The sequence below is a fragment of the Bos grunniens genome, chromosome 10, assembly GCF_055505025.1.
Source record: "Bos grunniens cultivar Pamir isolate PY7600 chromosome 10, Bosgru_T2T1.0, whole genome shotgun sequence".
NCBI classification, from domain to species: Eukaryota; Metazoa; Chordata; class Mammalia; order Artiodactyla; family Bovidae; genus Bos; species Bos grunniens.
This window is the reverse complement of record NC_141174.1, coordinates 70,606,998-70,627,664: the sequence shown is the minus strand read 5'-3', so window position 1 is coordinate 70,627,664 and position 20,667 is coordinate 70,606,998. Positions and strand designations below refer to the sequence as shown.

At 39.2% G+C, this 20,667-nt stretch overlaps 1 protein-coding gene across 14 annotated transcripts in view; it reads right to left on the bottom strand.

The window, feature by feature from the left end:
* MEIS2 (Meis homeobox 2) overlaps positions 1-20,667 on the bottom strand; it is a 224,078-nt gene that overhangs the window by 190,480 nt on the left and 12,931 nt on the right. For all 14 annotated transcript variants that reach the window (XM_086321978.1, XM_086321975.1, XM_086321986.1 and 11 more), the window contains one exon: positions 16,921-17,035. In XM_086321978.1, the coding sequence (XP_086178104.1) occupies positions 16,921-17,035 (115 nt within the window). The remainder of the gene's footprint in view (positions 1-16,920; positions 17,036-20,667) is intronic.

The window sequence follows — 20,667 nt, the reverse complement described above, 5'->3', positions numbered from 1 at the left end:
TGACCTTGTCCTTGCTTTCATGTACCTCACACAGTACTCAATTCCACCTAATAACCCCATCACAGATTTGACGACTGACATTCTGAAAAACTCAACTTTAGGTGTTGAGTTGACATCACGCTGACATTTCTGCGTGCTAAGTCACTTCAGTCATGTCTGACTCTGTGTGACCCCATGGACTGTAGCCCGCCAAGCTCCTCTGTCCATGGGATACTTCAGGCAAGAAGACTGGGGTGGGTTGTCACGCCCTTCTCCAGAGGATCTTCCCAACCCAGGGATCAAACACTTAAGTCTCCTACTTTGATGGCCGGGTTCTTGAAGAAGGAGTTAATTCCTAAGTCAATGCTAATACCACCTACTAAGTTGCTACAAGCTATTAGCTATTAATCAACTATGAAGTTGAGACAACAATTTATTTGACCAATGTCTGTTTATCACAAACTCTCTACAGAGCACTTTGCTAGGTATACAGAGGGCGACACAGAGAGCTGGTCTATGGAGCCAGCGGTAGGTGAGGGAGCCTCTGTAATCAAGATTGATTTCTCAGCTTTGTTTTCCTTACCTCCTGCTGTCTAGGGTACCATAAAAACTCAGCAAATGTTATCAGATAGCATGCCTAAAAAAAGGCTAGCATGCTTCAGTAAGTTTAAAGAAAAAAAAGGTACATCTGTGTAGATGAAAAAGTTAAAATGTCACAGCTTCAGAGATGACTATCTCTGGAGTGATGTTGTATGAGACCAGAAGACATCCATGAACTCAGGGCTTTCTTTCACTCTCACAAGGCAGCCACATTTCAAGGTCCCTGACAACATGCACAGGGAAGCTTCCCTGATGTTTCTGCCTTAAATGCCCAACATATGAAACAACAGAGCAAAGTTTAAGAGCACCATTTTTTTCCTCTAATTGTCAAAACTCTGACACATTACTTTTTGGTGTAATTTTATTTCAGCTAGGGTTTAATTTTTGTTTTCTTCTTTGCCAGTTGAAAGCAGCTCATGCTTTATACTGGCAGAAAATGAGCAACTAAGATTCCATTTAGAATAAGAAACATGGTGAAAAGTTTCATCCATTAAGTGACTGATAATGATGCTAAAATGTGTAGAAGCACCAAAATCTGGATGGATAAAGAACAGTAAGCCCCATGTTTCTACTTTGGGGTTTAAAAGTTGATTAATGATATTAAAAACCAATGGCTCTCCACATACAAGCATGTTTCTATTTACAAAATAAGGAAGACTTCCTTTAAAAATGTTGCAATTTTCTGAGCTAATTGTTATAAAGAATTCAAAAGCTTGCAGAAAAACTTTCTGACAAGACAAAATCAGGCTTTTTCTCAGCATACTGCAAAGACAGTCTAAGTTGTACCACTAACCTGTTCTTGCTCATTTCAAAGCTGGAGAGGTAAGCGTGCTCTGCCTAATTCTCCCTCCTGCAGATAAAAGGGGGTGACACACTTTTGTGGGTAATTCCACCATAATGCTCAGGAGTAGAGTGTATGAACAAAGAGGTCTTCCCCTCACTTAGTAACCAAGTGCTTAGTCACTCAGTCACGTTCAACTCTTTGCTACCCCATGGACCGTAGCCTGCCAGGCTCCTCTGTACATCGGATTCTCCAGGCAAGAACACTGGAGTGGGTTGCCATTCCCTTCTCCAGGGGATCTTCCTGACCCAGGGATCAAGCCCGGGCCTTCTGCATTGCAAGCCACCAGGGAAGCCTCTTCACGATTAAAGTGAAAGTGAAGTCTCTCAGTCGTGTCTGACTCTTTGCGACCCCATGGACTGTAGCCTATCAGGCTCCTCTGTCCCTGGGGTTTTCCAGGCAAGAGTGTTGGCGTGGATTGCCATTTCCTTCTCCAGGGTATCTTCCCAACCCAGGAATCGAACCCCGGGTCTCCTGCATTGCAGGCAGACGCTTTACCGTCTGCACCACCAGGGAAGCCCAATCTTCATGATAAAGAAGGACTGCACGATGCCTGCCTCCTGGCATTCTCTAACAATAAGGATATAAGGGAAAATTTTTTTGCCAATAGAGGCAACACTCGCCTGGTGCAACCAGTTCTAACATTTTACTAAACTGGAGATCCCAGAACAGCTAGACACAGGCAGATTGGGGTTTTGCAGCTCTGTGTCCCAGAAAATTTCCACTGGGCGGATAGTATACCCAGTCCACCACTCATTACCAGGAGCAAACAGGGCCCACGCCATCTACTCCCAAATGAGGGAAGATGGTTTTCCCTCCTCCATCCTCGTTCCTGCCTCCATGGATTTACCATTTAGCCTCCACCTCAGCAGCCACTTTAAGAAAGGAAAAGGGTTTACTTTTGAGGAAGAAAAGTACCTAGTATGCTCTGCATCAAACTAGGTGTTAATACACTTCTCCTAGCAATATTCTGCTGGGATCCTCATTTATACATTTTTGAGGGTGTAACCAAATGTACTGGTATTAAATCAAACACTCAACAGATATATAGGAAACACTGTTTGATTAATACAATCAAGGATAACTTCAAGGATAGCTAAGTTAACGGCACATTCTGTACAAGTACAGCTGAAGTCACAAGACTTCAGACCTTAGAGGAAATTGCTTTTTACACTACTGAAAATTGATCCTGAGCCCATGCTGACCTACCTTTTAAATACAAGATGCAAGAAGACTCCCTAGGATATTAAACCCTATCTGAGAGTACTTCAATGAAAGAAGCAGTCGAGGACAGTGTTCTCCACAGTGTGTTCTGAGGAAGATCGGTTCCCAGAGATAATGCAAAAAAGGATTTCAATGGTTAAGTGAGTCTAAGAAGCCTCCTTACAGACTTAAAATGCACATTAGCAAATTAGAGGATCTGCACATTCCTATACTACAGGAAACCCTGCACTGCTCCAGCTTGCAATCTATTTAACCACAAAGTCCTTTTATTTTTTTTTCTTAAGTGATGTCTATTTAAATATCCATGGAATCATAGTTTTCCAAATACTGCAGAAGATATATTTACTCAGTCCTGTTGAATCATACCTAGTTGTTAATAATTATAACAACACTGTAAAATTTTACCAAAATGTGTCCTTATAAATGTTCCTAGAATGAAGTTACATACTTGGGACCTTTGTGAATCACAATAATTTAAGTGTTTAAATTATTTTAGAGAGAATGTCAAGCTTTATTTTTTTTAAGCCATTTGAAATTTGCTTCTTCATTCAAAAGAATATCCATTCTTTCAAACAGACAGTATTTCAGGCAAGTGTATAGGTCTGCTATTTTGACCATGGAAGACACAGTGGAGAATTTGTCATTGACATTCAAAAGGAAGGCGATTATGTCACTACCCCCATTCAGAAATCTTCAATAGGCCCCCATTACCTACCAAATCAAGCACAAACTCCTCAGCTTGCTATTCAACGTCCTTCACAATATGGACCCAATCCTCTTTTTAAAAAAAATAATTATTATTATCGAAGGTCTCCTATGTTATCATAGCACGATGGGGGGCTGAGAAGGAAGATGCTGCAGACATGGAAAGTGTCCTCAAGAATCTTACAGTCAAATAGGATAATAAATAAGACGTGTAACCAATTACTATAACATAGGAACAACCCAATTGTCAGAAGAGAGAATCAGAAAAATGTGCAATGGGACTTTAGAGGACAGGAATCACTTTCCACTAGATGAGTCTGAGGCTAGTGGCATTTTGTATTTAGAAGGTGGCAGGGCTCAGGGCTGGGCTCAAGGCAGGTATCTCCAGCTATACAACCCATAACTCTGTTTTCCCAAGGATGAATGCAGGATTGCATTTTTAGGTTCCTCATCCTGATGACAGCTGTACAGGGTCAGTTGTTAACTCTTTTTAAAGCAACATTTAAGCAAAAAATGTATATATATTTATAATGTTTTGTTTACTATGAACCAAACATAAAATTACTGTCATTTTAGATAAATCACATCATTCTTCTTTTCCTAAATCTATTAAATTAGGTATCTATTACTCCTGTTTTACAAATACAAAGTGGAGGATTACCCAGGACAAATGACAGATCTGAAAATATCAAGGCAAGCAGAAAAACGTCAAAGGCCACCTCCTCAACTGGGCTACCCTTAGTTAGCCCAGTAATGTTATGACCTGGAAAAAAATCAGTATCCATCCAACATGCATCACGCATTTCTACTTCAACAGCCTTGCATGTGTAAGTGGAATATTATTCCTCGTCTTCTCCTCTGATGGAGAGACATCCATATTTCAAAACTCATGGCAGGAAAAAAGAAAACTATCTACACTGTGGTACCCCCACCAAGAGAATGGCCTGCATGTGATACTGGACTCTGTCCTCCTCCCTTCTTCCTGCAGGTAATCTACCAGTCCTCTCCCCCACATCTCCACTGCCACTGTCTTCATTTAGCCCTCACCAGCCCCTGGGACTATTAACCTTTACTCTATATAGAAGTCCCCTACCCAGAAGCCTTCATGTTGCAAACTTTCAAAGATGCGAACGTGCGTGCACATGTCCAGTCACATAAGTCAGTTCATGCGTCTGGTGTACACTGTCACGTGTCTGCATTCTCTACACGTGGCTGTGCTTCCACGTGCTTTACAGTACTGCAGAGAGTAGGGCTTCCCAGGCAGCACAGGGGTAAGGCATCTGCCTGCCGATGCAGGAGGTTCAACAGATGCGCGTTTGATCCGTGGCTCAGGAAGATCCCCTGGAGTACGAAATGGCAATGCACTCCAGTATTCTTACCTGGCAAATCCCATGGACAGAGGAGCCTGGTGGGGTACAGTCCATGGGGTCATAAGAGTCAGATACACCTGAGCACCCCCACACACACACTGTACAGAGTACAGTAGTACATTATCTTTATTTCAAGCTTTTTTTAAAATTATTATTTGTATGAAAAGAACTATAAACCTATTACAGTATAGTACTATACAGTCGATTGTGTTAGTCGGGTACCTAGGCTAATTTTCTTGGACTTACAAACACGCTCTTGGAACAGAACTCATTCACGTGTAGAGTTCTTACTGTACTTACTCTTGCCTCCCTCAAATGTATTCTCCACAGTCTCAAAGAGCTTTTTCCAAAATACAAAATCTCATCATAAACTCCTTTTGCTTAATTTTCTTCAATGGTCAGTCCACATCCCTGGGGCTTGGATTGAAAATTCAGAGGCCCGGGACCTCCCATGGTGATGCTGACTCTGTGTGGCTGTGGTCTGCCTGGGAATCTGTATGGACAAGCCCCTTAGGAGCTACTTATCTCCAGGAAAGTTTGGTAAACAGTGCTCTACAGGATTAAGTATAAGCTTCTTAGCCTGGTAAACAAGGATCTTCACAGACAGCCCCTACTTGCCTCACCAGCCACCCTCTTCCCAAGCAGCCTCTCTCACAAACGGCAGTTATCAATCTGGTTGTTGCCCTGAACACACCATGCTGTTTCACACTTCTGGGCCTCTGCACTGGCTCTTCCATCTGCTCCCCAAACATCCCCTACCTTGTTGACCTGTAAACACCCACTGAAGGCCATTAAAGCCTTTTAAAGCCTCCCCAATTTTGTGGCGCCTTCCACAGATATTTCAGATATTTCACTCCCTCATCTGCTCCCTCATCTGAAATGCCTTACAACCTGAATGTTGCACGTGATATTAGAAGCATGTGCATTTATCTGTTTACATTTCTGAGTTACTTAAGAAAGAGTATAAAGAGGAATGATATCACATCTTAGGAGTTATGTATCTCTAGCATCTAGGATAGTGATTCCCATCAATTACATGGTCAATAAAAGTTGAATGAAGAGAATATTTGGACAGTTCCACATTAGTTACCAAGTGAGACTTAAAACAAAAAAAAACAACTAATGTTTATTTAATCCTAGCAATTACCCTATGAGATGGTTGTGCTGTGTTGTGCTGTGCTTAGTCACTCAGTCATGTTCAACTCTTTGGAATCCCATGGACTGCATCCTGCCAGGCACCTCTGTCCATGGGGATTCTCCAGGCAAGAATACTGGAGTGGGTTGCCATGCCCTCTTCCAGGGGATTGTCCCAACCCAGGGATCAAACCCAGGGCCTCCTGCTTTGCTGGAGTATCTCCTGCACTGCAGGTGGATTCTTTACCATTGGAGTCATTAGGGAAGCCCGATGAGATGGTTATTGTTCCCATTTCACAGGTGAAGAAACTAACATTCAGAAAGATCATTGCTTAGAAGCTGCGGGGCAAGGATGAGTATTCAGAGCCATCTGCTTCCAAAGTTCCATCCTTTGTATACTCCACTCTCTCTAGGTCAACAAGCCTTCCTCCATCCATTGCCTAGCACTGAATATCTGCCTCACATAAGAGTTACCAGCATACTCGCCACGGTGCCCCCTACCTCACAAAAGATGGTAAGTTACTGAAGGCAGGGACCCTTGTAATGTTTATATTTTTATTTCCAGAGTGCCTTGTTCAATGAATATCTATGTGTACTGAATTTAAGCAACATAGACTCAGAAGAGGTCTTGAGAGATCAAGAGCTTCCTGCCTCCAGAAAAGTTTATGTACGTGTCAGCTCTGGTGTGTGTCACTGAAGGACACGCAAGGGGTAGATTCCATAAGCTTTCAATAATCCATGAGTTATCAACTTTTCTCCATCATTCACATTTAGTACATGGAAATTTTGGAGGTTTTATTTCAGCAGGTGGCATTTGTTACAAATGTTAGCTCAAAGAAGAAATATGAAATTTTACACTCCTAGTCTGCTTTTGTAAATCTCCAAATTAAAAAAAGAAAAAAAAGAAGGCTTAGTTTTGAGGCCACAGTGACATCCCTAGCTGGCAGCAAGAGTTAAGGAATAAGCGTTTTGATTAAGCACAAATTCTACTGACTAAAGGGTAACAGCTTCATCTGGTGTGAATTATGAGTCTAAAAATAATTAGATACAGTAAAATATTCTTAACTGTATAATTCTCCTGAAAATTCTTTGCTGCTGCTGCTGCTGCTAAGTCGCTTCAGTCGTGTCCGACTCCATGCGACCCCATAGACAGCAGCCCACCAGGCTCCACCGTCCCTGGGATTCTCCAGGCAAGAACACTGGAGTGGGTTGTCATTTCCTTCTCCAATACATGAAAGTGAAAAGCGAAAGTGAAGTCGCTCAGGCATATCCAACTCTTAGCGACCCCATGGACTGCAGCCTACCAGGCTCCTCTGTCCATGGGATTTTCCAGGCAAGAGTACTGGAGTGGGGTGCCATTGCCTTTGTAATTCATCTCAGGAGAGGACAGGGTCTCAGCCTCTGTAATGATTATCCTTTATTATTCTACTTGTGATGTACAGAAATTCCAACAGAGATTCTAACTGATTAGATAATGGATAATGGAAGTTATTCTGTATTTACAAAATATATCTCACACTTCTGATAGTCATGCACCACCTTCAGTGTCCTATACCCAGACTGTGACAATCTGCCATCCTCAGAATATCAGCTGTAAGGCCTGGTTATTCTCTTGCCAAACCAGGAAGAATAGTCTTTCCTCGTAAACAAAAGCAAGGAACAAAAAACATGATCTCACTACATAATAATCCTGTAAAATGAAGGAAATAAAAATGTTTCTGTTACACCTCTGATTTAAAACAAAACAAAAAAAGCAAAAACTAAAAAACTTGCAGTCTTTCTCTATGTTAAAATGCACAAAATAAAAAAGAAGACTCATGAATGTAAACATTAGATCCCTGGCGCTTGAATGTAAAAGATCATCTCATTCTGTCCTATTTTATAGGTGAGCAAAAGTCTGAAGAGATTAAGGGAGTCATCGAAGGCCACAGAGCTAATTAGAGTCAGTCAAGGACAGCAGAACAGGGGAATAAAGGAACTAATAGTTACTGGTTCCAGGCAATATTATGTGTTTAACACATAGATCTCACATGATACCATCTCCAGGACAACCTTAATGGTGAGCAGCTTCCCCCCACTTTGCAGATGGAGAAACTGAATCTAGCAGACATGGAGTAAAACTGGGATTTGAACCCATGTCTCTCTGCCTCCTGAGTCCGTGTCCTTCTCCGTGCAAGCCTAACCCCAGAGCACAGGCATCTTGACTCACTGTCCAAGATTCTGGACAGAACCTCAAGCAGATGAAAAGGGGGCTCAATACAGGGTTTGCTTACATTGCCTAAAGTAAATTAAACCTGCTCAAAAGCAAACTACAAGAAAACTAGAATGAATATGTAGGAAATCAACAGAAACATGTACAGCCTAAAAATTCAAGAATTCCTTCCAGTTTCTTTACCTGTATGTGAAGACCCCCAACTTCCCTCAAGGTCAGCCTCATCCTAAACAAGAAGTGCAAGCAAAATGAGTTCATCAGGGGAAACTATTTGCCACATTAAAGTTTCCCTTATTACATTACAAGACTTATATCCACACCCTTACTTTTGTATAGATAATATAGTGAAAAGAAATCCCATGTCCAAATTCTGACCATATGTATATAATTTAAGATACCATTAAATAACAAATAAGACAAATCCTATTTTAAGTATTATCTTAAAATACCATTTAAAATAAGAATCTAAAATTTAAGATCCTACCTATAATAGTCCATTGACTTATTTAAGATAGTGTTGCATACAATAAAATTTTAGTAAAATAAAATAGGTTTATTATCTCTTAAGGATATAAGATGATTTTTTCAAACGTATCAATATGTTAAATATCCAGCTGATGAGTACAAAGTTTTGATTAAATTGTTTCTACCTTACAAAAACTGAAATCTGTGGATTTTGCTTATTGATTAAGAAAAGAACATTCTATTGCTAGATAGCTGAATAAGTAATAATTTCTGCCTTGGAAAAGCAAGGTGACAGACCAGGAACCAAATAATTATAACACAAAATGTGAATGATGCTATAATAGTGGTAGAGGGTGCCACTGGGGTGCAGAGAAGAGAACAATGGCTTATGTCCCAGGCAAATCAAGAAGGCTTCCTGGAGGAGATGACATTAGAATCAGAATTTCCCAGACAGAAGAGAGAGGGACACACTTCCCTTAGGTCTCTCTCCAGTATTTCCCTTTTCAAGTTCTGGCTTTCTATCTGGCTAAGGGACCTTATTGCTACAGTAGAAGGGACATTAAAACGGTCAACTTTCATTTTAATGAGGAATTAGATTTTAGTGAAATCCCATAGTTGTCTTCTTGCTGGTCATTAGAAAGGGGGTGAATAGCCCAAGACTACTAAGGGATAAATTTGGTAGATAAAAATGGTTTATATTATTGTCTGCTGTGACATCAAAATATTTTCAAAGGCCAAATTAAAAACAAATGTCTACATAGGAAGATGAAAAAAAAAAAGCTATTCTCCTACTACCCTACCCCACCCCAGATTTAAAACAGTAAGAATTTCAAGAACTTTTTGAGGGTAGAAATAAGAAGAACAGAGAAAAGAGAGGAAAAATAACATGGCGTCGTTATAGACTATTCTTCCGAGGTAAAGGCAAGAAAGACAATGAAGGGAAAAAAACAGAACACGTGTATTACAACATATAGCACCATAAGGCTGTGTCTGATGCTCTGGAGGGCTTCAACAAGTACTGTTCAGCCAAAAATCAATTGAAAAATCAGCATGATAACAGAGCATGAGTTGCCCTATAATAGCCTTAAGACCCCCAAGGCTATGCAAGTCCCTTTCATCTGCCACACTGCACTGACTCCAGGGGACCCTCACTTCCCCTCCCTGAGTACTGTGCCCGGCTGTATTTCTAACCTACTGCCTTACCCGCCCTTAGAAATGGGAGCTGACGGGACTGAGGATGTTTTAAAGTGGTTCTGAAGAATTTTTTTTTTCTGATTTATTCTTTATGTTTTCTGGACATTTGCACTCAAATTCATCCTAGAATATCCTCTATTTCCACAATATTAAGTGGACAGGCATAATCTCTTGAATAAGCTAATAACGGTCTTGTGTTTTGAATGCCTTAACTAACCTACATGAAACTGCCCCTTAATAAAAATCAGAGTTCAGGCTTATGCAAATGTGGCATGTAAGCAATTCACAGCATTGTTATAAATATACATATATAGTTCATTCCAAGATTTCATCTCAATATTTCTTCAATCACTTCCTCACAATGTCTGGTTTGTTCAATTTATATTTCTACTTGGCATTTGGTGCAAACCCCCAAAGATAAGATACATCTGTCCCTTAGTCACAAATCTTGGCATTTTTACCTTAACTCAATTGTGAAATGATTGGCTGAAAAATTACCTTGCAGGATTTCCTCATAATAAAGCATTTTATTTCCAAACTTTTGAATGTGACATGAGATGGACCAACTCAGGAGTGACATATTAAAGCTTAAGGAGGACATATAAATACCCTGATCCGTGTGAGGGAAGGAAAAGCTAATTGGAAGTCAGCTTCCCTGTGATTATCAGCTTGTTTATGGGGAGGAGGACGCCTCTGAATGGCACTGTAAATTCATCCCTGATTATGGCGTTAAAACCAGAGCTCATTTCCACAAGCTCCCCCAAAGCCCCCAGCCAATGCATTTTGTTTACTTACAAAGCGTCGTGCACTGTTTTCAGAGAATGACAGTTTCCCCTGCTTTGATTTTTCTCCATTTTCAAGAAAAATTAATCAGTTGAACAAGCCAGTTGTCAGATTTCACTTCCCTCATGGCAGAAAGCACACATATTCATTGTCTGCTATAAGAATAAATTTTAGTAATTTTTCCCCATGTCAATATGAATATTAGACTGACCCAATTAATATGAAACGCTTCTATGCTGCTGGAACAGACAGTGCTCCAGAAAGAGCCATTTGCACAACCTGTTCATGATTATGGGCCATAAGGACACAAAGATGGCACACACATTTGTGGACCATCTGAATTCTTATACGGGAAGGGGAGGGGGGAGAGGGAGCGGCATGACGTGAGCTTGACTGTCGTGGGTCATGTTTTTTAATCCGGAGTATTGGACATGTAACACAGCAACAAGAGCTGATCATTTTGTTTAATCACCTTTTGGATCTTTGCCAGATGGTCTCTATTGAGAGCGCTGCAAACAGAGAGAGATGAACTGCATCTAACACGCCACCAGAGCTTTCCCGTAAATGTCTGAGAACTGATTCCAACAAGAATTTAGTCTCAGAGCAGAAAGGGATACATTTAAAAACTATGTGCATTAACTATACTTTTCCCCATAGAATCCTCACTTGGCATGAATAATTTACCCACTCTTATGCTAATGGGATCATGAAAGTATCCCTCGTCTTTAGTGCAGCTATTCTCAGCTTTCAGTAATTACCCCACCCAGTGAAAATAACATGGCTTCTGCATTGAATGGCCGACTAGTACCTGACAATTAGAAAGATCATGGCTGACAATGGACTGGTCCAGAACCCAGACAGAGAACGCTTGTAGGCCAAAGAAAAGTACAAGCGCAAAGTAACCTTGGCCTTGGGCGGGAAAGGGGAGGAGGGGGGCGGATGCATGGGGTGGAAAGTAGAAGAAAAGAGGAAAAGAAACATTTTCTATTGTCAAGCTTTTCTTTCTCTGACTTACTATCAAGATTTTACTTAAGCAAAAATCTGTTCTTTACATTATTAAGTGTAAAGGCATTCACAACAAGATTCATTTTAAAGGAAAAAAAGAGACCATATCTAAGGAAAAAAACTAGAGTTATCTTTAAAGCACGTCTGCATTAAGAATTTTCTTAATCGAAATTTTAAAAAATCTAAGTCGTGGAAAAGCCCCTACATTTTGATTTTTGAACTGAAAAAAGATTACCAAACCAAAAAAAAAAAAAAAAGAAGAAGAAAAGAAAAGCTAAAAAGAAAACTCTCTTTCGACCTCTGTCCACAAAACTCCATGTTAGGTAGTTCACTGTGTAAAAATTATCAGGCTAAAACATCTGGGAAAGAAAGCTATGAAACAGCAGGGAACGTGGCTGGTTTATTGTTTATCTTTTGTTTATGAGGCAGTATTCAAGTTTAATTACTACTCTAAATTAAACTCTAACTGGCATCAGGAGACATCCCTTTACATGACTAAGTTAAAAAAAAAAAATCTAGAAATCTCAACTCCGGGCTTTTCAAGTAAGTTGATACATATAGGAAGAAATTACTCAAAATTAACAGCAATTATAGAAAGCTTTTAAGCATTTATGGGCACCATTACATGCTCCTAGAGCATTTATTTATTAGAAGAGTTCAATTTTATTTCTAGCGGTTGCTATTCTAAAACGTCTTAAGAAAATCAACAGAAATTATTTGGATGTTTGCCGATGATTAAGGATAGTATTCCTTTTGATTTTATTTGGGGAGCCAAAAAAGTATGAAAATGCAACATAAATATTCTATAATACAACAGCTTATTCTGTGCCAATGTTCAATTCTCAATTACATTCTCAGTGAATTTTCTGATACAATTAGGAGGACAGGAAGGAAAAGAAATGTCACCATATTTATCATAACAGTAAGTGACCAGTTTTGGATGAACTTAGCTCTAGGAAAAATAAAAGTTAAAAGCAACTAGCAAAAGATTATGCCAGATGGCATCTGTCATATTGTATTTAGGGTTATTTTAAAGAGATTGCCGCCACTATGAAAACATTCCATTGACAGAGTTTTCCTAGACTGAATAAGAAATCCCAGTAGAACATATTCAGGACCCACTATAAGTGGGTTTGAGGGTTTCCCCCGTCTTTTAACTATGTAACTGGAATACTTGGTGGGGAAGAATACTATTTCATGCATTATATAATAATTCAACAGTGTAAGCCTGTGTTAGACTTTTGCTTACCTATAATCATTTACGTTAAATCTATAGTGGGTATTTTTAGATTTCAAAACCATGATTGCTAAATAATTGCATAATATCTAGTTATGGAATTTTAGTCTCATTGCCTGGATGATAGAGACATCAAAAGAGAGGTTTTGTAGGTGGCAGAGTTGAGGGGAACTATGCTGGTTTGCACAGCCCTGTGTCTTCAAAGATGAGAGATGCATAGATGCTTAAATACTAATGGATTTAGGTTAAACTGGGTCTGGCAACAGTATGGTTAACGTGCGTGTGGTGTGCAGTGTGAGCTCAGCAGTTACTGGGCCAACTGTCTCGGTATTTCTGGGAATCCTGCCTATTCACAGTGCAGGGATTGTTCAATTGCTGCAAAATGTACAAAATGAATTTTACAAAAATGAATTGTAAGGAAGGCCCCATTACAACGATTTTACAGCAAAGATGTCAACATCAATTTTTCTTTCATGCCTAGCTAATGATTAAAACAGCATATTCCATTTGCCTAAGACAATTTATTTCATATTGGCACATCAAAATATTGAAATACAAAGTTATCTTTACTCTGCCCTTTTTATTCACTGCTGCTGAACCCATACCATTGTTCAAATCCGGAAAAAATAAAACAAACTTGGCACGAAATACTTAAAACAAAGGCTCATCAATATTCTCCAATTTGTCAACATCTCAATTACAGCACTGGAAAAAATGTAAATTTCATGTGCTCTAAACACTGAGGGGTCTATTCTCCTGCCAATTCACATGCGTAACTCCCATCAGCGTTAATGGGAGTTACACAAACCCATCAATAATAATAATACTTTGTACATATATTGTGCCTTTCATCTAAGGCTCTCAAAGTGTTCCAGGAACAAGGGGGCTGCTTCCTAGTCTTTACTCTGGGCAAAACCCACAATGAAATACAAAGCAGCTTTTGACTCAGCAGGTACAGAATTAGGGACCCCACGCCTTATTATCAAGCCCCATTTTATTACTGATGGGAAGCCAGACACAAAGAAGGCCAGTTACTTCCCCAGAGACCCAGTCTGCACCCTAATTCTATCCCTGAAAAATAAAACAGACTTTTTTCTTCATTCTCATGTGACTAACAAGATAAACTCCATTTGGCTGCTTTTAGCCAAAGAAATCAGAGTGAATGAAAGTCTGGTTCATATTTATGTAGTTTACTGCTAGGCATGTGCTGTGTGAAAGAGACAGTAAAGTCAGGTTTCACATTTTATCGTTTGTTTTTTACAATATTTTAAAAATTTGATTTCCCCCCCTCCTTTGGGTTTGCTGTACAAACACGGAGGAGGAAAAGATGACCTTTCACCTGTGTAACTGTAGCTCTTTCCCTATCAAGTCATAAAATAATGAGATATTTTTAGGTTCCAAAGTAAAGGTTCATATGAATCATTTTAGTAGAAATATTCCCCAAATCATAAAGCAACATAAATGCATGTATTGTTTTATAGCATATGGCTATTAAAGTTTAATTTAAAATGTGTATGAAAACATTGTCTTTAGTACAATTCATCCCTATTTTTTTTCTGTTTATCATAATTTGTTTTGAAACTGAATCGTTTTACAGTTTTCCATATGCCTGTTGTGCTAATAAATTCTGAATAAGCAAGAAAACTCTTTTCTAAACTAAAAATCTTGGTTCCCAATGAAGCATTTTAATACATTTAATATGGAGAACATAAATTTCCTTCTTAGGCTTTCCATTAAACGTCAACCCTAAGATTTAACCTGGGATAAGCATATGTGATTTCAGTCAATATCTCTGTTGACTTTGCCCTGAAGCAGATAATTAATCTTTCCCATAGAAAGCTACTCTGGACAATTTGGTGGGACAAAATATCTTGAAAACATATTTAAAAGGCTAATATGGGCACGAGTATGACAAAATACACTCAAGTCTGACCTTTGAAATGTAGAATCTTTGGTAAAATACAGAATATCTTTCAACCCGTGTTTCAGAGCCACTGATGTAGTCAGCCAGGCAGCAAATTCTCCATGCCCAGAGAGTCTCCATTATCCAGGAATCAAAACGTTTTTTTTGTCCCTCACACTTTAATACAGTAAAATGACTGACTTCCTAGTACTCAAACACATAAGCCACCATGTCCATTCTTTAATCCCATGGAGATGTGATTAAAGGAACAAAATCCTATGGGGATCAAATCCTTCAACATGGCATCCGTGGGTGGGGCTAACCACAACATAGAGGTTCGTGTGTATGGTTTTTACGCAACTATATCGGTCTCAGTGCTTTTCTCTTCCCTAACAAAAACAAAAGCAAAAACAACAAGCCAGCAAAATTAACCAAAATGATAAAACTCAATGCCTTGGCCGTGGCCGCAACTGTTCAGCGTTCCAAACCCCAGGGTCATCCTTCCCTGCCTCCCCTTCTCCCTGGCCCTCTCCTGCCATCTCGCTGGCCATAACTCAACCAACCCAACTGAACCAGTCAGTTTTAAATTTCAGTTGGGACCTTGGTGACCTGTTAATGAATCTACAGAGAGGAGAAAAACTCACAGTGTTGAGTTATGCCTGGTGTTGCTAGCTGACTTGGAGTCAGAAATGCTTGAAGCGTTAACGTAATTGCAAGAATGTGAAAAATGAAGCGCTGGGCTCCTGAGCAAAGTGAAAGGTCAAAGCGAGCCTCACACACAACAAGTCTTTGGAAGATAGCCTCATTAGACCATTAAGTCTGCTTCTCCTTTCCCCTTCTCTTATACCATGTTTAAGGTGTTTTGTTTTTATTAATAGATACATTTCCCCCTTTGTGGCACCATGATTTGGGGTGGTGGGAGGAGAGGAGTCTTAGAAAGCTTTTCAGATTTAAACACACTGAGAAGTCTTTCTCCAAGACATAGAAACACAATGAAAGCCACTGCATTACAGATTCACTGAATTTATATACATTTCATCTTCAAAATTCTTTATAGTTTCGTTTTCTTACATATAACCAAAGTGATCTAATAAAAAACAGTACAGAAAGCCTAAATAGATACAGTTCACCGGTTCTTCCACAATTTACCATCTGACAGTATTCATTTCTGTGTTAGTTGCAGCTTGCTTAAACCTAGATTCTAAGTTGGACCCATTCACAACTTAACAACATCCTAGAAGGGACACTTCTCTAAACTCTTCCAGAATACTAGGAATCCAAAATCCATGACCAGGAACTTGGAAATATAAAGGCACTCACCCTACATCAACCATCGTTTTTTAAATGGCATATATGACTACAGCTCAAGCTGTTAAACTGTCCTCCACTTGGAAGACTGTCTAATGCTTAAATATTGTGGCCATAAACACAGTCATAATAGAGATGAAATAGACCTAGGAGATCAGACACCATCTAATGTAAAATATTAAAAAGTAAAATCTATATACTTTCCTGGCCCACGTTCAATAATGCATCTTCTTTTAAATAATAATTTTAGCCATAGAAGAGTCAACCCTACCAATATATAATTGCTCTCTGTGCAATAGGTGAGCCTTAAATGGTAAAATTTATTTTAAATGACTCTAGGCTTCCTTGTCATCTGTAGTTGACGTCCCCCTTGCCTTTTGATTATTTGAATTTTTACAATTTGTGACAAAAGTCTCACCATGGCAGCTGAATAGAAATGGGGACAAATAATCTAAGAATTTCAAAGTCCATCTTCCCAAAATACAATTCCATATAAAATTTGCATGGCGCTTTGGAACTAATAAGAACAGATTTTTGCATCATGTGTGCTTTACAGGCATCATTGCTTGATTATAGAAAACCCTTATAGTTGATTTACAAATAAAATATCCCATTTATAGTATAATTCAATCTACTGCATCACAGAAGCAAAGATCCGTCATTCTATTTGCTTACACCCAGGAGTAAAGAGTAGATAACCAAATTTGTCCAAGAATTGGCAGAACTAATCGATTGTTATTGTAATGCTTGCTTAAAGACTAGACAACTCTTTTTGTTTTGTTTTGTTTTTGGTGAGTAATATAAGTTAAGGGAAGGAAATACTGTCTCCCTAAATAGCAGTCATTTATACTCCCTAACCTGCCACTCTCCTGTTTACAGTGAGGCTGATGTACCAATATAAAATACTGATGTTATTTCAGTCATGCCCACTTTGCACAAGGAAAATCCTTGACTTTTTACCTTGCTCACTGCTGTTGTCTCCACTCTGGGACGCATGGCCCCCACTGGAGGGCCCTGGGGTGCCTGCTGAATGGGTGGAAGTTGCATCATCATGGTCTCGCCAAGATGCAGGATTCTGATGTCAGGAGGCCCAGGAATTTTTCCACAGTTACCATTTCAGCCATAAATGACGAACCAAGGGGAAAGGTACAGAGAGAGGCAAAAAACATGTACATATTAGTATTTGTAGAACCAGGCATATATAGATGCCATGTTACAGTATGTTGTCTTTTCAGCAATAGGTACTGAAAGGAAAAAAAAAAGCACTAGAATCATGATGAAGTGATAGTTATGTCAGTGTACATATTTGTTAAAACCAATTGAAACAGATGCCTTAAAATGGATGCATTTTATTATATACAAATTATACTTCAATAAAGTGAATTTTTTTAAGTTAGAAAAAAAAAGCCTCCTTAAAAATCTAAAAGTTTGCTCTTTAATTAATTATGCCACACTCTTCCAAGAAATAGGTCCCAATGTTCTTGGATACCAAACACTTCAGAATATTAACACATCTATAAAACTCAACAACTCCCTTAAAAATTCAGATTGGAGAATGTATGGGACAGCCCTTCACATCAAATGCATTGCCCTAAAAAGGCCTGAATTAACTCTCAAAATCATTGTCAACTGATTATATCATTAACAAAGACAATAATATTAATCATTGCATCAATACCTTCCTTGCTATTTAATGTGCGCAAACGACAATCAGAAAATGAAACAACTATGAACTGTGATCCACCTAATCAACTGCAGAGGACTTCCTTTAGTGCTGCATGGAAGGTTTAAAGTCACAGAGCAATGCTTTTTCCTGAAAGAACTGCTCATTTTAAAGGACATGTAAGGTAAGCCGAGAGTTATAGTTCATGCTACTTTGCTGAGTGTATTCTTCTTCTGTTCCTCCTCCCCTTTCCTGATCAGTCCCAATACCCTGCTGTCGCTTAAAGGAAAACAGGAATTCTAATGTACAGGAAGGACTTTATCAGCACCACATGAAGGCAGGCAAGAGATGGAATTTCCTCTGGCAGAAACAGAGAGTAGGAACAGCATATGAAACAGACCAGCCTTAAGGTCAGAGTTGTACACTTGTCACCTGTATGCGATAACTTCGACTAAGCCCACAGATCTACTGGCAAGCAAATCTGTTGGGGGTGGGGGTGGGGGTGCAGTACTTTGAGAGCAAAATAAAAAGCCCCGTCAGTCCCTCAAAGTACACTATTTCTTCTTACAAGAATTGGTAACTAAGGACTCAGACTGACATGTCTATAGGCAACATGCTAACATCTTACCACTTGAAGACAATCTTGCCGTGTTGCCATTATATATACTTTATCCAGAAAAAAAGGTCAGTCTATCATTTTCTCAACCTTAACCCTATGATGTACAAATAGAACATAAAACTTCACCAAAACAAAGTCAAGAAACCCAAGAGAGAAAAAATAAGGAACTATTATCATTTGGAACAGCAACAACAAAAAAAATCTGTTTGCCTCTATAGATCTGTCTCAAACCACTGTAAATTAATATTTAGCATTTTTGATAGATGGTGAAATGTCCCAAAGTTCTAGAGACTAATAACATCTCTATCAAACAATGCTGTTGGCACCGCTGTCAGGCAAGCCACTGATTCAAAGGCAAAACCTTAAGCAGAAACTTTGTGACTGTAAGTACTGCACACATATATATATTTATCTCTAAAGTAAAGATACAGTTTTGAAAGTATTGATAGATTTGGGAACAAAGTTGAACAGAATAAAATGAAAACCAAGGTTCTGCTGCCTGTATGAAGACAAAGTCATGCCTGTGATTTTTGTATCCAAGTTCGAAACTCTTCCAATAGTTTTTAGCTAAAAGCAAACAGAATGCAGGGGCTCTTCAAGCTTTGCAGACTCTTCGAGTCAGCTGTTTGCTGGATGGTAATCAGATAAAGAGCTAGAAGAATTACAAGAAAAATAAAAAAACAATAGCATGGCATGAGTTTAGTCTTGCAACAACACTGGCTAGAGCCTTCTTTTAGAAACTGCAATAATAGTCACCTAAGCTAAACTTTTCAGTTAAACTTTGCATCACTAAAACAGCAAGTGATGTGAATTTTATGCACTGCATGCTTTTTATTAAGCTGGTGGCTATAAAAGCTCCTTACCCCTCATGAAAATTACAATACCTAACTACTAACACCTCAACTATGTTTTAAGGCAAATGTCATCTAACAGCTATTTTATAATCATTCAAATGAAGCCCCAGTGAGTCTTTCTGTTTGGACATGAGAGTGATTTCAAGGGATCACTCAGAAGGACTTCTTGCAATGGAAAGCACTGTCTTGTCCCCATCAGTCAAACCTGTACTGAGTTTTAAAGTCAGGCCTCACAAGTTTATAACTCAGTTGATTTCCTTCCCTGGTTTTTTGGAGGAGGCAGTCTCTAAACTAAAGGGGTGAGAAATAAGCCACATAAGCAAATAATACTTTTAGAGCAGCTAGTTCCTCCAAATCAGTTGGGTCTTGGGTTTTCAGCTCAGTCCTGAAGTTTACTCAAGCTCACTTTTACTATCTAACCCACCATGCCCCTGTTTCTTCCCCCTTACCTTCCTCACATCCTCAAAGATGCTGTCCTACAAGTGTCCCAATCTCCATAGTGTGTTTCAAGTATTCTGATCTACTTTGCAAGACTGACACAAACTAGTACCAGGATATTCATCTAACTTGGAAGTAGGAAAAACAGCTGAATCCCTCTGGGGTTTGAAAGCTGAAGAGTTACCCCAAAGTTGTCTGTATTCAGCTACATCACAGTGACGTGATCACGTACAAACATAAATACTGATAATCTGGTCAATAAAAATTGCTACCTCCTTGATCACAAAACATTGGAAGCAACATGGATAGCTACAATACAGTCCTTTACACATAAGATTGGTTTGTTCTTAGACTGAAGTATTTGTTTGTATCACAACTCCTTTCTTCTTCTTTCCCCTCCCTAGATAGTTTCCAAGTTTACATCCTTCAAGAATAACTGCTTGGCTTTCTGCCAAATTATATGCAGAAGTTTAGTGAATCTTGAAACCGAAGTGGCATATGAAAGCATGTAAAACACGTGACATACTTAGAAAAATAAAGAGAAACGCTGTGTGTGTGTGGGGGGGTGGTGCGGGTGAGGAATCAGGTAGGTGCATTCCACAGTCTATGTCCTGCTCCTCAGCCCCAGGTATCATGAAGACATTCGAGGGCAAGGAAGAGACATGTTTCTATTCCCAGGGGCTTTCATAATTAGGAGTCAAATACACGACTCTTCTTGCTCTTACGTAATTGCATTAAAGAGCAGTGTTAGCAGGAGAAAAGCAGTGAGTGGAGCACAATGGAAGGAGATGGAAAATAGATACAAGAAGCTAGGTCTCCAGGGGCAGTATTTTCTATTTGCTGGGCTACAGACTCACAGCTGATAATGCAAGTTGTAATTAATATAAAAGCAGGAGACAAGATGGGGAGAGCTTGTAGTAGCGGGGCCACAAGAGATCACTCTGCAGCTCTCCTCTGTTTCTCATTTACACACAGCTCTCCCTAGAAAACACAATTCTGCCAGTGTTTCCTCCCTTGAAAGTTAAAAAAAAAAAAAATTGATTTAGCACCATCATTGAATTTTGCTAAATCTAGGAAAGAGCATAGAGCGGACAGGCATCTCTGGGCAGAAAAAGCAAATCCTCCATGCACCT